Source organism: Cyprinus carpio, chromosome A25 (assembly GCF_018340385.1).
Source record: "Cyprinus carpio isolate SPL01 chromosome A25, ASM1834038v1, whole genome shotgun sequence".
Lineage (NCBI taxonomy): Eukaryota > Metazoa > Chordata > Actinopteri > Cypriniformes > Cyprinidae > Cyprinus > Cyprinus carpio.
Genome location: NC_056596.1, coordinates 2,609,527 through 2,627,766, shown reverse-complemented (window position 1 = coordinate 2,627,766; position 18,240 = coordinate 2,609,527). Strand labels below are relative to the sequence as shown.

At 35.3% G+C, this 18,240-nt stretch overlaps 2 protein-coding genes and 1 long non-coding RNA gene across 6 annotated transcripts in view; all 3 read right to left on the bottom strand.

The window, feature by feature from the left end:
- The window catches only part of LOC109059682 (chitinase domain-containing protein 1-like), an 8,184-nt gene extending 7,456 nt beyond the window's left edge, over positions 1 to 728 (bottom strand). The window contains exons 1-3 of one of the 4 annotated variants that reach the window (XM_042715027.1): positions 611 to 728; positions 283 to 407; positions 52 to 204 (exon numbers count right to left, since the gene is read on the bottom strand). In XM_042715027.1, the coding sequence (XP_042570961.1) occupies positions 52 to 204; positions 283 to 390 (261 nt within the window). In that variant the 5' untranslated portion in view covers positions 391 to 407; positions 611 to 728. The remainder of the gene's footprint in view (positions 1 to 51; positions 205 to 282; positions 408 to 610) is intronic. The other 3 variants (XM_042715029.1, XM_042715028.1, XM_042715030.1) reach the window with 3 other exon arrangements.
- Positions 729 to 1,211: 483 nt separating this feature from the next.
- On the bottom strand, positions 1,212 to 13,063 carry LOC109059664 (THO complex subunit 5 homolog). Its single transcript, XM_042715026.1, is given in 21 exon segments — positions 1,212 to 1,421; positions 2,469 to 2,662; positions 2,735 to 2,850; positions 3,836 to 3,923; positions 4,066 to 4,169; positions 4,921 to 5,032; positions 5,747 to 5,843; positions 6,183 to 6,284; positions 6,380 to 6,488; positions 7,563 to 7,662; positions 7,755 to 7,798; positions 7,878 to 7,955; positions 8,049 to 8,181; positions 8,388 to 8,502; positions 8,581 to 8,727; positions 8,857 to 8,954; positions 10,419 to 10,532; positions 10,608 to 10,704; positions 10,706 to 10,752; positions 12,104 to 12,201; positions 12,909 to 13,063. Coding segments are annotated over 20 exon segments (2,055 nt in total). The 5' UTR covers positions 12,200 to 12,201; positions 12,909 to 13,063; the 3' UTR covers positions 1,212 to 1,357.
- Positions 13,064 to 15,212: 2,149 nt separating this feature from the next.
- On the bottom strand, positions 15,213 to 18,236 carry LOC122135531. The gene is made up of 3 exons (XR_006153574.1): positions 17,846 to 18,236; positions 16,489 to 16,566; positions 15,213 to 16,147 (listed from the first exon to the last, which is right to left on the bottom strand). It is a non-coding gene; the product is annotated as an uncharacterized LOC122135531 (long non-coding RNA).
- Between the last annotated feature and the right edge of the window lie 4 nt (positions 18,237 to 18,240).

The window sequence follows — 18,240 nt, the reverse complement described above, 5'->3', positions numbered from 1 at the left end:
AACTTTTTTGGAATCGTGTTTGTAGACAGACAGACAGATGTGGCTCCTCACAGGTGTGATGTATCCCAGCACAGCTCCTTTAAAGTGTCGTGTGGACACACACTGAGGACAGAAGCTCTTCTCCTCTCTCACGATGTCTCTCCACTGAGGGTCCGTCACCAGCAGACCCCGATCCTGCACCGGACGATCAGCCACCGTCGCCTTCTGACACACAAGCACACACTCAGCAGTGTCACACACATCTCAGCTCAGCTGCTGATAAAGCGGACAGCACACTCTCACCTCCGCCTCCTGGAGCTTACTGGCTCTTTTAGCATCGGTCTTTGATAAAGTGCCTCTGACTGCAGGAAGCAGCAAACACACGTGCAGAAGAGTCAGATCTGCTCTCATTTCAGCGTTTCTGCTGTCTGAGGAACATCATAGACAGATTATAATAATCGGAAAGCATTTGATATCATCACTGCACTGTGGTACCACCGCAGTATCACTCAAGAAATATTATTAAGGGTTGTTATTCATCTTAATGTGACTCAAATGCACCTGTGCTGCACGAGCGGGTCAAAATAAAAAGGTGTGGATTTTACCCCCTGCACTTAATCCAATCACTCACCTGATGTGTCTGATATATTTAATCTGCGATTTAAATGTTCATGATCTTCAGCAGAGGTGATGTGGACAGACGGGTCTGGCAGATTTACTGTCACGTGACCGCGAACCGTGGCGGATTTCAAAATAACAGTCGCCAATAAATGATTTACGATAAAGCGCAACAAATAGCTTCATATTGTTTTAGCTATTTTTTTGTTTCTAAATAAAAATAATAATAATAATAATAAGTACTCATGCATAATTCTGTAAAACAAGTGAATGCATGCATGCATATACAGTACAGGTCAAAAGTTTGGAAACATTACTATTTTTAATGTTTTTGAAAGAAGTTTCTTCTGCTCATCAAACCTGCATTTATTTGATCAAAAATACAGAAAAAAAATGTAATATTGTGATATATTATTACAATTTAAAATATATAAAATATATCAAAACTTTTGACCTGTACTGTACGTATATATATAGTATGTTTATATGTGTATAATTATATAATAATCCAAAATATAAACAGAATACAAATCGTAAAGCATTATATAAAATAAATGCATAAAATAATTCATACAGGTAATACCACAAAAAAAATTGGAAGCATCAAACAGCTGTTTTTCTTATCAAAATCAGTGTTTTATTTTCGAATTCACATTATATGAGCAAACACAGGTGAAAGAATGGAGATAAAAGCTAGATTACAGAATGAGAGAACATTAAATTAACATTAAAGCAGTCTCGTTCATCCTGTAATCCGGATTCAGCGGTGACTGAAGAAGCCCTGAGGATGGTTGTACTTGAAGGGCTTCAGACGGCTCGGACCCCTGAGAGAAAGACCGGAGATTTCACATCAACACTACTTATATGTATCCACGAAAGACATGGAAATTATTCACCATATTCTGGGTTATATACAGGTCAAAGTTAGCATGGAATCAACATGTGAAAGTTTTATTTCTAAAAACAAACATTGCTTAATGTGCACGCTTTATCAATGCATGTCTCATGATTGGGGAAAATGCCTGAATTTCAAGTCATTTACATGTAAGTTTCACCACATGACAGAAACACAACGGGTTGCATTACTAACTTCCAGCAAACAATAATTTTGATTCATTCCTCAGTGTACACTGCTGTTCAGAAGTTTGGGATAAGTAAGATTTGTAATGTTTTTAGAAAGAAGTCTCTTCTGCGCATCAAGGCATGCATTTATTTGATCAGAAATACAGAAAAATACAGTAATATTGTGAAATAATATTGCAATTTAAAATAATGGTTTTCTATTTTAATGTACTTTAAAATGTAATTTATTTTTGTATTTTTTGGAAGGATTCTTTGATTAACAAGAACAGCATTTATTCAAAATAGAAATCTTCTGTAACAATATACACTACCATTCAAAAGTAAAGATGTGTTAAATTGATAAAAAGGGATAATAAAGACTTATATTGTTAGAAAAGTTATTTTTTAACTTTATTCATCAAAGAATCCTGACACAAGTATCAAAGGTTACTATATATATATATATATGTGTGTGTGTGTGTGTGTGTGTGTGTGTGTGTGTGTGTGTGTGTATATTAAGCAGCAATGATAATTAAATTAGCACACTAGAATGATTTCTGAAGGATCATGTGACACTGAAGACTGGAATGGTGCTGATGAAAATTTAGCTTTGTATCACAGAAATAAATTACATTTTAAAGTACATTAAAATAGAAACCCATTATTTTAAATGTTAATAATATTTTACAATATTACAGTTTTTTCTGTATTTTTGGTCAAATAAATGCAGCCTTGGTGAGCAGAAGAGGCTTCTCAGCGATCCCAAACTTGTGACCAGCAGTGAGGCTGAAGCAGCTCTAGTGTGTTACCTGGCAGTGCGCAAGCACATCTTCTCTCGGGGAAACTCCTTGGGTCCCTCAGACCCGTCACACACTTGACTCTCCGTCTCCAGATACACATCCAGACACACACACAAGCGCTGGATCTGATTGGTCAGGAGCTGGAGACCCGGACGTGGCCCCTGCAGCTCGGAGCGGAACACGTTCACCTCGCTCTCCATCGCCTGCGCATCACAAGCACATCATTTAGGGAATATTTCCCACTGAATACACCTGAGCAGCTGTAAGGCTCTTACCTGCAGGTTATCATCGGTGCGCCCGCTGCGCTCTCCTTTCCAGTGTAGAGAGAGAGAGAAGAGCGGAGCGACCTCAGGGTAACGCGGGTTCATCACCACAGCGGCCCGCAGACGAGCTGAGAGAGAACCAGAGACACGGTTATCTCATCAAACATTTCCATGACTGCGGAATTTATGATTCTCACGTCACTGAATCTCTGAAACAGTGTTACTTTATCAATGTTCATACAATATTATAGTATTTATTAATATATTGAATACATTTTTTTTACCTTTACCTAAGTTTAGTAATTGTAGTACTTCAAATTAAATTTATTTGATTTGATTCAGAATTTCATTGACAATACAACAGTGTTATTTTAATATAATTAATATGCTATTGTAGTTCTTAATATTTTTAATTAGATTTTTCTATATATTTTTTGCCTTCATTTTAAAGTTTTAGTAATTTTATGTGCTTTTTTCCCCATTTATTAGTTTTTTTTGTTCTATTTAGCTTTAATTTTTCATTTCAGTCATTTTAGTAGTTTTAACTTATTTTCTTTCATTTAGTTGCCAATGCAACAGTTTTATTTTAGTATTATTGATATACTAACTTGTTAAAATTATGAGTTTTAATTTTAATTAAATGTTTAGTAATTTTGTAGTGCTTTGCCGTTTTTATTATTTGTTTATTTTTAAATATGTCTATATAGTTAACGTTTTTGGTTTCAGTTTATTTAGTTTTACTAGCTGAAATAAAATATTTTTTATATATATTTTAAATAATTACATTTTTTTAAGGTTTTAATCTGTCAGCATTTTTTATTTTTAAGTTTGTAACATTTTTCATCAAATATTGATACTTAATTATTTCAATTAACAAAACATTTTAAATAGTTTTAGTTAATAAAAACACTGCTTGTAAAGATGCTCAAGACTTTTTTTTGAGATACCTAGTAGCAAGTAAATGAGATATTACTGATTTCAGATTTACGTGCCACTCTGAACATCACATAGAAACTGTGGATGGCCACTGTACATGGTCTCAAGTGGGTGATTGTAGTCCAGAAGCAGCTGCAAACCAGACAAAAGAGTCTGACACAAGAGCACAGTTCCCACCTGTTCCTCTCTCTACAGTAGCCATGAAGAACAGATCCGTCTCATGCACCAGACCCGCCTTCAACACATGCTGCACGAAGCCCAGCTCCTGCAGAACCAGAACCAAAGTACACTGAGATACTGATTTCCACTCAAGAAACCAGCGGAATGGAAAGCAAACCTGCACTACATGATGTCAGTGTGAGATGCTAAACATCTCTATTGGAAAGAGAAGGCTTGAAGAAGCGTACAGTGAATTCCTGGCAGCTCATCGTGGTCCAGCGCACGAGACCTGAAACCACTTTAGCAGGAAACAGATGTTGGCACTCGCTGGAGACAGGTATGATGCTGTGCTCTGGAACAGAACAAACCCACTGCATCGTTAAAGCAACAAACTAAACACACAGCAGCAACCAAAAGCATCATGGTTCAATTAAAGCTGAATTCACTTGAGGAAGAATACAGTAATATTGTGAAATATTATAACAACTGAAAATAACTGTTTTCTATTTGAATACATTTTAATGTAATTTATTCCTGCAATCAAAGCTGTATTTTCAGCATCATTACTCCAGCCTTCAGTGTCACATGATCTTCAGAAATCATTCTAATATGCTGATTTGCAGCTTAATAAACACTTATTATCATCAGTGTTAAAAACAGTTGATGCTTCAAATTTTTGTGAAGTGTATGTATTTAATAATGCATATTTATTGACTTATCTGTGTGATATTCTTGTTTTCTTAAGCCGAACTACATTCATATGTGGTTTGAAATCTTATTCAGATCTCATGTCTAAAAATGCGTTTTAGTCTGACTGCTCAGATCGGATTATGTGTAGCTTTTTCACATTCTAGTAAACACAACAGATGTCGTTTAATACTAGAATCCATCGCTAGGGCGGATATGAACAAAAATCGGATTTGGACTGACAGTCTGACTCTGAACAAGGCTTTAATATAGTCTGTTGACCTCATTGTTGACCTTTGCCAGTAATCAATCACCTGGCAACCACCCAGAACACCTTAGCAACCACATAAACAAACCCTCAGAAAACCTCAGTAACTGTGAAGCAACGCTAGAGTGAAAGTCTGTTTGTGTCATACCCAGCGAGCTGAACTGTTTGTGTAGGGCCAGTCGAGCCTGCAGTCTTCCTCGCAGCAGCTTCATGGTCCTCTCCATGTGACTGGCGCTCAGAGCGCTGCCTGTCAGCCCCGACTGAAACAAACACGCTTCATGACATTACAACACTTCCCACTTTACCCTGATGTCAATAACAAAAAAGCATGGAAAGAAGTTTAACTCCTGATCACACTGAAATAGTGACGCTCTTTCTCAGTATTTCTGTGCAAATGTGTAAAGACTCATGCATAATGATCAAAATGATATCTTGTTTTTTATTTTTATTTGTTTATGATTAAAACAAGAATAAATATCTGCAAATGAGCGCAGAAAAAAAATACTTAATTTAAAGGGAAAACGCTTTCATAGCCCACCGACAGATATTTGTTCTCCATTTCAACATAAACCCACTTAATTTTGTTCAGTTGTTTAGAAAGCAAGACTTCTTATGTTTATTTTGCATTTTAAGTAACTGCATCTTAATGCAAGGATGTTTAGATTTTGCGGAAAAAAAAAAAACTGAGAAAGATATATATTTTTTGTGGTTCATACAACATTTAATGCCATGACTTTATGGAGACGTTCTGCTCCGATTTAAGAGCGTTTTAAGTGAATTATGACTTTTTAAGACCTTCTGAAATGTGATTTTGGAAACGCTGATATGGTCGGAGATATAATGTGCATTCAAAACTAATTTACAAACACAGCATACAAATTGTTTAACAAAAACACCCCTGCAGAATGTTATGTAAATGTAAAAAACAATATATATATATATATATATATAAAATCGCATAATGTAACACACACCTGCGCACCACCAGACGAGAACTGCAGGCCACCCAGTTTCTGCACCCAAACAAATGGGTGTCCGAGATCTGACACATAATCCCCAAACGTAGTGATTCTGCACAGAAAATTACATTCTATTATATTTATTATTTAATGCCATATCAGAAGCAAAGGCTTTTTGATGAGCAATTAAAATCCTAAATAACATAAAGAAAAAATATTTATTATATTACAATTTATTAATTATATAATAAGTACTATTTATTAATTAAACATAATAATTTAATATCCATACAACAAATATAGTAAAAAAATTATATGTAGCAATCGAAGCACTTTCAGTTTTATATTTGGTAGAAAGTCTCAAATTAAAAAATATATATATAAACCATCATTTAGCTAATTTCCTTTAATTATGTCAGTATTACTAATGAAGTGGAGACGTCAACCTTACCCGACTTTATCAAACTGGTAGCGGTTGGCAGGGTTGGGCGTCTCTTTGCCGTGATCGGACGCATAAAGACAGTTCAGCAGACTCTCGGAGTTCAGCAGCTCTCTGTGACAGAAGCATAAATGGTGTCAGAAAACAAAGCACCACCCGAATTGTGCAAGCTTCTGATTTAGGTTTGGTTTTGGTGCTGCTGTACTGACCCAGCGCTGACGGCTCCGGACAGATCTGTAGTGGTGGAAACTTTGGTCTTCACAGTCAGAATGTTGAGATTCATGAGATAATAGAAAAACAGATGCAGGACGCTGCCGTCTGGGGAAAGATAATACAAGTACTGTTGAAAAAGGCTAACTACATCATTATATCAAATGACTAATTACAATAAATCTGTACAATAAATTACAATAAATCTGAATCTGAATAAATAATCTCTCCATTGATGTATGGTTTATTAGGATCGGACAATATTTGAAAATCTGGAATCTGAGGGTGCAAAAAAATCTAAATATTGAGAAAATCATCTTTAAAGTTGTTCAAATGAATTCTTAGCAATGCATATTACTAATCAAAAATTAAGTTTTGATATATTTACAGTAGGAAATTTACTAAATATCTTCACAGAACATGATCTTTATTTAATATCCTAATGATTTTTGGCATAAAAGAAAAATGGATTATTTTGACCCATACAATGTATTTTTGGCTATTGCTACAAATATACCCCAGAGACTTAAGACTGCTTTTGTGCTCCAGGGTCACATATAACAATTATAATTTTAAAAATATTACAAACAAAGCTTTTTATATCTACCACAAAAAATATGATTTCCAAAATAATATAAATTATTCATTTAAACTGTATTTATTTAAATTGAAATTTTATTTAATTTGGTATATTCATATAAAGCATTCATAAATAAATCAAATCCTAATAATCTAATTTACACGACTGTTCAAAATTTTGGGTCAGTAAATTTTTTACATCAATAATCTTAATCAGCAAGGATGCACTAAACTGATCAAAAGTGACAGTAAAGATGCTGTTCATTTCAATTTTCTGTTCATTTATGAATCATGAAAAACTGGATCACAATTTCCGCAAAAATAAGCAGCAGCACAACTCTTTTCAACATTGATATTAATAAGAAACGATTCTTGAGCAGCAAATCAGCATATTAGAATGATTTCTGAAGATCATGTGACACTGAAGACTGGAGTAATGATGCTGAAAATACAGCTGCGCATCACAGAAATAAATTACATTTAAATATATTCACACAGAAAACAGTTATTTTAAACTGTAATAATATTTCACAATTTTATTGTTTTTATTCTATTTTTCTACAGCCTTTGTACACAACTATATCTATTTATGGTTTCACACACCTTTGCACTTGAGGTCCACGCAGAGCGAGAGAGGGTGGCGTCTCAGCATCTCTTTACGCTTGTCATCCAGTTGAACACCTAAAGTCGCGCGCCGGCGCTTCTGAACAGACAGAGACGCAAAATGAGCACATTGGCTCACAAACTATTTAATGAGATGAGATAACGAACTGGAGAAGAAGATTAAAGTCTGACTGTGTTCTGTTGCTCCTCTTCAGCATCCGAATCACTTTCATCATCTGAGACCAAAACACACAAAACATAAGACCCCACCGACCACACACTCGTCCGACTCATAAAGCCGACACACAGAGGTACCTTGCGAGTCCTCCGGGGGCCTGGAGAGAGCTTTGGCCTCATCCACATCTCCACTGATGCTCACAGACAGGTTTTTGTCTGAAACGCATAATTGCATGCTCTCATAAACCAGGATTCATCAGGAACGCAAGCTCTCACAGGTGCCTCTGGGAGATGAGATGCGAGTCTTACCGCATGCCTGTCCGTACGCACCCGCCTGGACCAACAGCACGTACAGAGGGGGCGGCAGGTGACGGGCGACCTCCGCCTGCTTCTGCATGTGCTCAAACGGTATCGCCAGATACTCCTGCACTGGGAGAGACGCCTGCACGAGAGAGAGAGAGAGAGCGAGAGAGTCAGTCTCTTTTTCTGTAATACTATTCAAAACATAACAAAATACAAAACTCACTTTACTTAAAACAAAAAAATAATACTCAAAAAATATTACTGTTTTTACTTTTTATTCACATAAATGCAGCCTTGATGAGCACTTCGGACCAGCAGTGTATTTGTGCCAATCTAGCGTTTCACCTGCATGATGTTTTGCAGTCCAGGTTGAAGGCTGCTCAGATATTCTCTCTTCTGCTCAATGGCTTTCTGGATCTTCTCCTTTCTAGCCAGAGACATCTTATACTGCTCCGCCAACCTGTGCATGGAACAACAACATCTTAACATCTCCTGGTCAGGATTTAGAGCGTGATAGAGAGTTGCTGGTGTGTGTTACCTCTTCCTCTGCTCTAGTTCCCAGTCCAGACGGGCGAGCGTGAGCTGGTGCTGGTCATCGCGGGTCACATGAGGGCGTGAGATCTCGGCCGGAGCCTCCTGAAAAAACTCCTCTTCACTGACCAACTCAATCTCCTCGTGCTGAGACCTGAAACAAAGAACAATAAGAATGCAATAGTATTCTAGCAGATTAAATATTTTTATAGCTGAGCCCGATTAGAAAAATGTTTATGCACTTGGAAATTTTCAAGGCTTGGAAATGCGTTGTAAAACTCACCTGAACTCGAGACATTTGCCGATCTCTTTCTGCAGGTGCATGACCTCATACAACAGATTCTGCAGCTGCAAATGAAGAACATCCACTCGCTGCTTTGCCTGCACACAGACAAACATCGATGGTCCAAACAATCATTTACCAAAACGTGTTCAACAGAAATCTGGACGCAGATTAAAATAAAACATGGTATGGCATGTTACATTTGCTATTTCTGCACTGTACATTGTATGTATACAATGCACAGAATATGCAAAATTGTCAAGTGTTAATATTGTTAATGACAACTATTCAAAAATGTATTTTAATCGTTAATTGACTTAACCTCTTAACTGTCACCCGTCCCGCCTAAGTTTACTATATTACAATTAAATCCTGATGTAATCATGACAAACTATATATCACTGGAAAGGTCTAAGACTCCTAAATAGATATTTTACCAATGGTTTTTGTTAAAAAATATGTAGGAAAAGTAATAGATTAATTTATAACAATAGTGCACCTCAAAAATCTACATCATAACAGGAGTTCTGACCTTTGTCAAAAATAAAAGTATTCTTTGTTGCCTTTTTCTCTGTCACATTTTAGAAATCATCAGAAATTATATATCAACTGAAAACTTAAAATCTCAAAATTCATCCTTTAAAACCCATTTTAAAATCAGACATTGCATTACCATGAAAATGGTACATCAATATCATGTTACAAGATGTTTTTGTTCATGAATTATAAAAATTTAAGTTTGGATCGTGCACTTTCACGTGTTCAAAAATGTGAGTGACAGTTAAGGGGTTAAAGCTGAAAAAAAAGTAAAATTTTTTATATATATATATATATATATATATATATATATGTGTGTTTATATGTATAAATAATGAAAAACTTAAAAAAAAACCTATGAAAATTCGAGCTATTTTCTTGGCAAGTAACTGACAAAATAAGTACTAAAATTAAAACTAACTCAAATAAATTAAAGCTAAATAAAAATAATTTAAAAAATAATTACAAAAATTACAAAAGCACACAAAATCACTAAAACTAAATTAAACATGCAATATAATCTGATTTTCTAATAAACTAACAAACAAACAGACAAATAAATAAAATTCCATGATTTCTAGAATTCTATCAGATTAGATTTTTTAAAAGCCAAGCATAATTAGATAAATGTGAGAACAATGTAGCACCCTACTGTTTTAAACGTTTATTGTTGTATATTGCTTTATGTAGTGTTTTAAAAAGCGTGCACACTGGAGTATGAAGTTCACTAGTGATCCAGTGCTGAACTGGTGTGTGTTTGTGTGTGTGTGTGTGTGTGTGTGTGTGTGTCTGTGTGTCTGTGTGTGTGTGTGTGTGTGTGTGTGTGTGTGTGTGTGTGTGTGTATGTGTGTGTCTGTGTGTGTGTGTGTGTGTGTCTGTGTGTGTGTGTGTGTTTGTCTGTGTGTGTGTGTGTGTCTGTCTGTGTGTGTGTGTGTCTGTGTGTGTGTGTGTCTGTCTGTGTGTGTGTGTGCGTCTTGTTCTTCTTGTGCGTGTGTGTGTGTGTGTGTGCGTTTGTGTGTGTTTACCTCGTGCGTCTGGTCTCGGCCTTTCTTCAGCCGCATGTGTGCCAGGCGGTTGAGTTTCTTCAGGGTGATGAAATGAACGCTGCACTGTGTGCGTCTCTCCTCGATCTCCACGCTCTAGGATGCAAAACACAGATGTCAGCTTCGTTCATTCACCTCCATTCTCTGTCACATAGCAAATGTGAAACTCACTTGGACTTTCGCGCCGCCGGCTTTCAGCTCCTGGATTTCCTCCATAAACATCACAAAATCCTCACACGTGTCCCTAAACACCAACTCCACCTCTCTCCTCGTCCCTGACCTCCAACTCCACCTCCTCATTATACACACGGACGTCCTGAGGAACACACACACACACAGTGAGTGACCAGACGACACACACACAACCCTGCCTAACACAGTCCAATCACAAGCTTTCTAAAGGGATGAGATTACAAAACTGTGAGATGTGAACCTCCTCGCCCGAAAGTGCAACAGAAAAGAAAAGGTGTCGACAGCAGAGCAGGATATCCAAAACTGCATTCATTTATGATTTAACGGGATCCAAAATGACCTGCTTTTAATGGATCCTTAAATTACACAGCTATCCGGAATACTTGATTCTAATTTGTCAATAACAATAATGCTTATTATTATTATAAAATAACTAATAATATACATTTAAAAATACTTATAATAATAATTATCATTATTGCTATTACTACAACTAATAATAGTGTGTGTATATACATATATATATATATAATTTTTTTTGTTATAATGATGCTAAACAGCATATTGACTTTTCGCAACTATTTCTAATTTTTAATATTAATTTATATTTTATTTATATTAAATTATATTACAAGTTAAAATGATTCACAATAATAATTATATAATTATTGTTATTTACTGTATATGTGTATAATATAGATTTTATAAATCAACATTATAAATCAAAATTTAAAAACATTATTTTTTGTTATAATGATGCTTATCTATTAAAGTATAACAATAAATATTACAATTAAAAATAATATAATACAAATAACTATAATTTAAAAATAAAAATTACAATTAACTAACATTCATAAATTAACAATTAACTCTTCGTATATTCATTCTGGTGGCTGGATGTCATAAATGTGTAATAATAATTATTATTATTTAACTTTCAAACAGAATAACATTCTTACATTCAACACTATCCCTCGCAAGTTGTCCAAATAACAATTTTTATTCATATTGTTTGCTTGATAAATGTTTATTTTGGACCCTTCAGCTGTCAGAGAGAGAGAGAGAGAGAGAGAGAGAGAGAGAGAGAGAGAGAGAGAGAGATCTCACAGGAACCTGATTCTTTGCTGTAAACAGCTTCCTCTGTCCGATAAGATGAGGTCCGGCTGGATACGTGACCTACGTACACACGAGTCTCACATCAACACATCTGCTCTCTGAAACTCATCTGAACACAGCTCAAGAGAGAACGACATCTGAAGCCTAAATGAGTGGAAGATGCTGGATGGTACCTGCACCTGCCTCAACCTGACCTTCCTGAGCTTGACATGAGAACTGACTGCACTCAGCTGCACATGGACGCAACAGAAGAATGATTGGAGGGTCAATGTACCGCTCTGCTGCAATCACATCACAAACAGCACTAACACAGTCGCTTTGAGCTCTTCAGTGCATCTGAGATCAGAGCTGCTCACCTGATCGCCTTCTGCTCGACCTCGCTTCGTCTCCGGAGCCCCGGCTTCACTTCGGATCACCTTCGGCTTTCTCTTCTTCACAGCGTCTGAGGACATGACTGAAATATGAAAGAAATCATAAATGAAATCACAAGCCCTGATTTAAAAATATATTGTGACAGCACACTTTTGTTTTGATTTGTTTTATTATAACTTCAAATTGCGTCCAAACAGAAACTTCACTCTCTGGGGGAGTAAAGCTTTCATTTATTAGTGTCATAATATTTTATGAATATGACGGAGGACGTTCATTTCTAAGTTACTCTTCGTATCCATCACTGATTATTTATATGTAATTATTTTTTTTATGTTTAACTATATCTAAAATTGTTCTCGGTCATTTAAATAAATCTTGATTAAAATCAAATATAAATATTATGTACAAATAATTTAAAGTTAATATTGAAATATTTTAAAACTAACAAAAAAAATATATATATAAAAAAAAAAAATTTAAACCAATTAAAATTCCAACAGAAAAATAAAAGCTAATTCAAAATATTAATAAACAGTATAAACATATAAATAATGCTAAAAAATAGCATTATTCTGCTTTGAGTAAAAAGTCAAACGTGTCTTAAATATCAAATACAGATTGTACGTTTCGTTTATTAATTATATATTGGTTTTGTAAGTATATATATATTCAGAGTTAAATAAACTGTGCTATCACAGATTAGCTTCTCGTTCCGTAACAGCGGGTTGATTTAAACACACCATATTGAAATGAATATCGATATTGAAACATGACATCATAACATCTCACCTTTCGACTGCTTTAATCCAATTTAAGTATGTGAATATGACTTTAATCATTAGAAGGTCTCTTTCAATCAGCAGGAGTGAACAGCGCGGCGGACCGCAGGAGGTGACAACGGACAGCGCTTCCGCTTCCTGCTTTACACAATAAAAGTTTTCACAGAAACGTTCGACCGAAAATATAATTTCCTTATAAAATCGGTACCAGAACACATTTCACATTTTATTTAAAATTAAATCATTCATTTTGATTTTATTAATGCGTGGCTGGTATTTTTTCTTCCTTTTTTCCTCACATTACCGATTTTACAGAACACATAAAGCGTTTAATACTGTTTTAATGGCTTTACATTACATTCTATAAAATATTTGTTGCACAAAACGCAGTGTTTATCTTGATTTAATTCAAATGTGTCAGATTTGTAACGCGTGCGTCTTCGCCACGGGACTTTTATATTGGAATCAAAGCTGTCTCGAAGGAAAACCACCTGTGAGGAAATCTATCAATATTTACATAACAGCGTTAATAAAATGAACGTAGCATTATTTATTATTATGGTTTTTATTAATATTTTGAATTAGCCTTAGTTATGTTCAGTTTTTATTTTAAGTTCTTTTTTCCCCCACAAATATTACTATTTAGGTTTATTTTTATTTTAGTTTTAATTTATTACTATTTAGGTTTATTTTTATTTTATTTTTAATTCATTTTAGTGCTTGAAATTAACTGAAAAGACAACATTTCTAATTTTATTTAGTTTATGTTTTTCATCTAATATTTCTATTTTATTTTATTTCTAAGCACTAAGTGATTTTAGTGCTTCAACGTAAGTTTTTTTTATTATTATTTAATATTTGTATTTATTTTATTTCAGCTTTATTTTGGCAAAAATGTTTTTATTAGTTCAGGCACCTTATTTATTATAACCCTTATTATAATGGTAGTGCAATTCACATTTGTTCAGTTAATTTGTGATTATTTTTTCTTCTTTAAATGTTGTGGCTGTGTGGAAATGGGAAATGAAAATGCATTGAATCACAGGAATGAAGTACTTTTGGCTGGTCTCCTGATACTGCTTTCTACTAATGCCAACATAACCTGTCACAGGCATCCGTCAATATATCTCTGCTCCTGCACACTGACGTTTCCAACGAACAAACTCCTGCTGGGACGCAGACCAGTCGACCCCTGACCGGTCTTCATTTCACTGCCCTGACCCATGTTCTCCTCCAAACGCCGTGAGGAGCTTATACATACATAACCCATTTTTGAGTGAAATCAACACCGTGCAAGTTGATCCACTGATATTTTTAGGTCACCTCCAGAATGCCCAGACGCAGAGAACGAAGACAAGAGCGCAGAAGCCGTCAGAGCTGTTGCTGTAGAATCATACAAGCACAATTCTCCACCCTTTTTTTTTTTTTTTAATTTTAAGATGTTTAACCTTTTGTGGAATAGAAAAGTTCCACGGAGGTTCTTCATGGAGCTATAGATGCCAGAAAATAACGTTTTTAAAGATTATTAAAATGTTCTTCATACTAAGAAAAAATGGTTAAAGGGGTCATATGATGTTGCTGAAAAGAACATTATTTTGTGTATTTGGTGTAATGAAATGTATTTATGTGGTTTAAGGTTAAAAACACATTATTTTCCACATACTGTACATTATTGTTTCTCCTCTATGCCTCGCCTTCTGAAACGTCGATTTTTACAAAGCTCATCGTTCTGAAAAGTGAGGTGTGCTGTGATTGGCCGAATGCCTCAAGCATGTGACAGAAATGTCACACCCTTTAACATACTGTGATGCCATCTCCCGGAGCGATGAGACAAAACCAGTAAAACCCATTACAAACGAGGCATTTGTTGCATCCAGTGGGGACATAATTACTGATTATAATGACTTATACTGTCTTTTTATGTGCTGCGTATTGCACCGCCTAAACATAAAACCATGTTGTGATCGGAGAAACGACAAACAACAAGCGTTACACTACACTGCTTAAAACTCGCGTTTGAATCATCAGTGACAAATTCTTTAAATATGAAAATGTACTTACAGGCTGTGAGTCAGAAGCGCCAGACTGTACTTGCAAAGTTGGAACTGCCCCACTTTGTCCCAGGATCAAGAAACAGTCCTCCGTAAAATGCGCTGCACACATCTGAATATTTGGGTTGAACTGTTCTGGAACGGTGTTGTAAATACAACTTAACCACTGATTTCTAGTTGTGTCCTCTTTTGGAAGAACAAACAAAGTAGTTTCGCTTTCACAATGAAACACACAGCGTCTCCACAACATGGCTTTAGCGGCAACAACAATACTACAGCGAGAATAAAAGTTATGCCTTCTTTCTTTGCATGAACATTTGGGCGGTGTTATGCAAATCTTCCCACACAGTGACGTAGACATGTGGGGGCGTGTTTAAACGAGGAGTTTTAGAATAGCTAGTCGAGTCTAAACCTTTATAAAGAATATCTCTTTGGGTTTAAGACTTTAGTCTTTGCAACTTTAGTGATCTTATGTATGCACTAACAGCTTGTAACACTCCAAAGAGAAATGAAAACCTGAAATCGCATCATATGACCCCTTTAAGAACTGTTCACTGAATGGTTCTCTGGGGAACCAAAAATAATTCTTCAATGAACTCCCCCTTTGGAGTCTTTATTTTTAAGAGTGTAAAGATTGCTTCAGAGCAGCTTTTAACATTTAATAAACATATCAGTTATGCAACAAATTTAGCTCTACAGACAGTAGTGTCATCATTTAGCTCAGTTAAGTTCAATAACTGTGTCACTTGTGAAGTCTCATATAAGCAACATCTAGCTGACCTCTCCACTTCTGTATTGCTTGACTAGGATGAAGAAGACTCGTGTAGGCATCACCTGTTGCGCTGCTGGTTATCTGTGTCCTCATGAGTCTCTGTGGAACTTTTCCTTCACGTTCACCAAGTTCTTACCAGCGGAATGACCTTCAAAAGGTAGTACTGTGGATTTAAACTGTAGCGCTTACCAATGTACTCCAATTTACCAAAGCGCTTTGATCTGCATTTGTTCTTGAGAATGCATGCAACGTTGTTGTGTGAATTAACACGTTTTAGAGTTTTATTATACAGTTTGTTTTAAAAGCATTCAAACAATTGAAATAATCCATAGGAATCAGTGCTGAGCCGATGAGAAACATCTGCAGAACGTCCACATTTGGGAGTGAACTGGCACCACGTGACATCAGAGCGCATGAAGACATCTGCTACTGAAAGAAATGAGCATTTGGGTATTCAGCAGTAACTTTCCCTTTTCAACATGTTGGTCTCGTGCAACTTAGAAATGGCAGCTGCATGCAATTTCATTCTGAATAGATCTGATCTAAACGTGACTATTTCATGTTTGGTTGCAACACTATGTTATGACATGTGAGTGTTTATAACCTGAGATTGATGGTTATAATATAACTAAACTCAAAGATTGAAAGCTTTGTCTTAATGTAACAGTAAAGCAAAGTAAAGGTGTCTGGACATTATTCAGAGGTGTTGTATACAGTGTTCTGGTCTTTTAATTCACACACAAAAACTACACACAAAACACACTTACCTTTTGACAACAATTCACAAAAAACACTTTTTTTTAATCACAATGGCCAATCATAGATCCAGGAATTGGTGGATAGACCTTTAAGTTAACATTGATAATTCAAATTAAGACAGTATAATAATAGTGAGAAATCATCTTGATTAAACAATCTAACAATTTTCCTAAATGTGAAATGTTTTACATTGGCCAAGTTTACGTTAAATTCTAACGTAAAATCATCATTTTTTATTAGGCCTATTAAATATTACAAATTTCGCCTTTAACCCCTTAACTATCACCGTCCCACCTGTGGGACGCTTGGCGCTCTTTTTTGTTGTTGTACTTTTTCTCTATAAAATCTTTTAGTAATCATCATAAATTATATATCATTTGAAAGCTTAGAAGCCCAATATTCATCCTGTGAAAACCATATTGAAATCGGACATTGCGTTACCATGGAAATGGTACTTTAAAATCTTATAGCGGTCTCCTCCCCCCTTAGTGGGCAGTGCCAAGTGTCATATTACAATCAAAACATTTTTATAATCTTGGCAACAAACATATCATTGGAAAGGTCTGAGTCTCAGGATTCCATATTTGGTGGTTATTTTGAGACAGAAGTAAAATTGACAGAGAAATCTAGAGAAAAATTCATTAAACAGAATTCAAAGTAGTTTTGATGGCTCCCGGTGGCTGTTTGTGGTATGACGCCCTAAACAAACTATCACAGGAACCTCAGTTTTTTCATATCAACTTCAAATTTGGAACATAAATTATTTAGACACAAAGCTTTAATTTTATACCAATTTTAGAGCAAAACCTGTTATGTAAAATATTTATAATAAATACAATTAAATTAATATAGCGCATTTTATTTACAGTACGTTTAAACTTCTATAACTTTTTGATACTTTTATTTTTTTAATAATTTCACATTTGCCAAAATCTACTAATTTTCTTCTTTAAAAAGAGACCAACCTTAGGTTTATATTCCAAAGTGTTCATAAATTACAACAATTTAAGTTTGGATAGTGCACTTTAATGCCCATTTTAAAAAATGGGGGGTGACAGATAAAGGGTTACATTTTCTTGTAATCCATTTTATTCTCCGAAACTTAATTTTAATAGAGGTATCAAATTGATATTGCTGAATAAGACACTGAATATGACACATATTCTTCAAACCCCGCCCCCTAGAGAAACATCAGCCAATCCGAACGTTTTAAAAGCAGCTATAATAATAATATTCAAAAAATAAAAATAATTATAATAATAATTTGGGGCTCAAAATAGTTTTTTCTTCGTGGCTCACAGTCTGGTCACACAAACAGGTGTGATTTCTCACCAAGTTCAGTAGTAGTTTAAAAAAACAACTTACAACACTTCGAAATCAATGAATGGTATCCGTTTGAGGAGCTGCAACAGCTTTTATGTTGAGGCAGACATTCTGTCCCCTTAGTCCATTATATATCCTCGTCAACATTCACTTTTTACCAGAAGTGTTTTTCTAAAAAAGCTTAAAGACTATACAGCTTGAACCACAAACTATAAACAATTATTTAACTTATCTGACAAAACGCGACTTAGTTCAGTATACCTCGTGGTTTCATGTTAGATAAAGGTGGTCGTATCATCATTACCTTTTATATGATTTTAAAACCCAGCTTATCGATTAGTCGTGTTGTGCTTTAGCACGTTTCCCTCCCCGCGTTTTTCCACGCCACATTCCTTCACGGACCAGCAAACTTACTTCCTGCTTTACGTTAAACGACG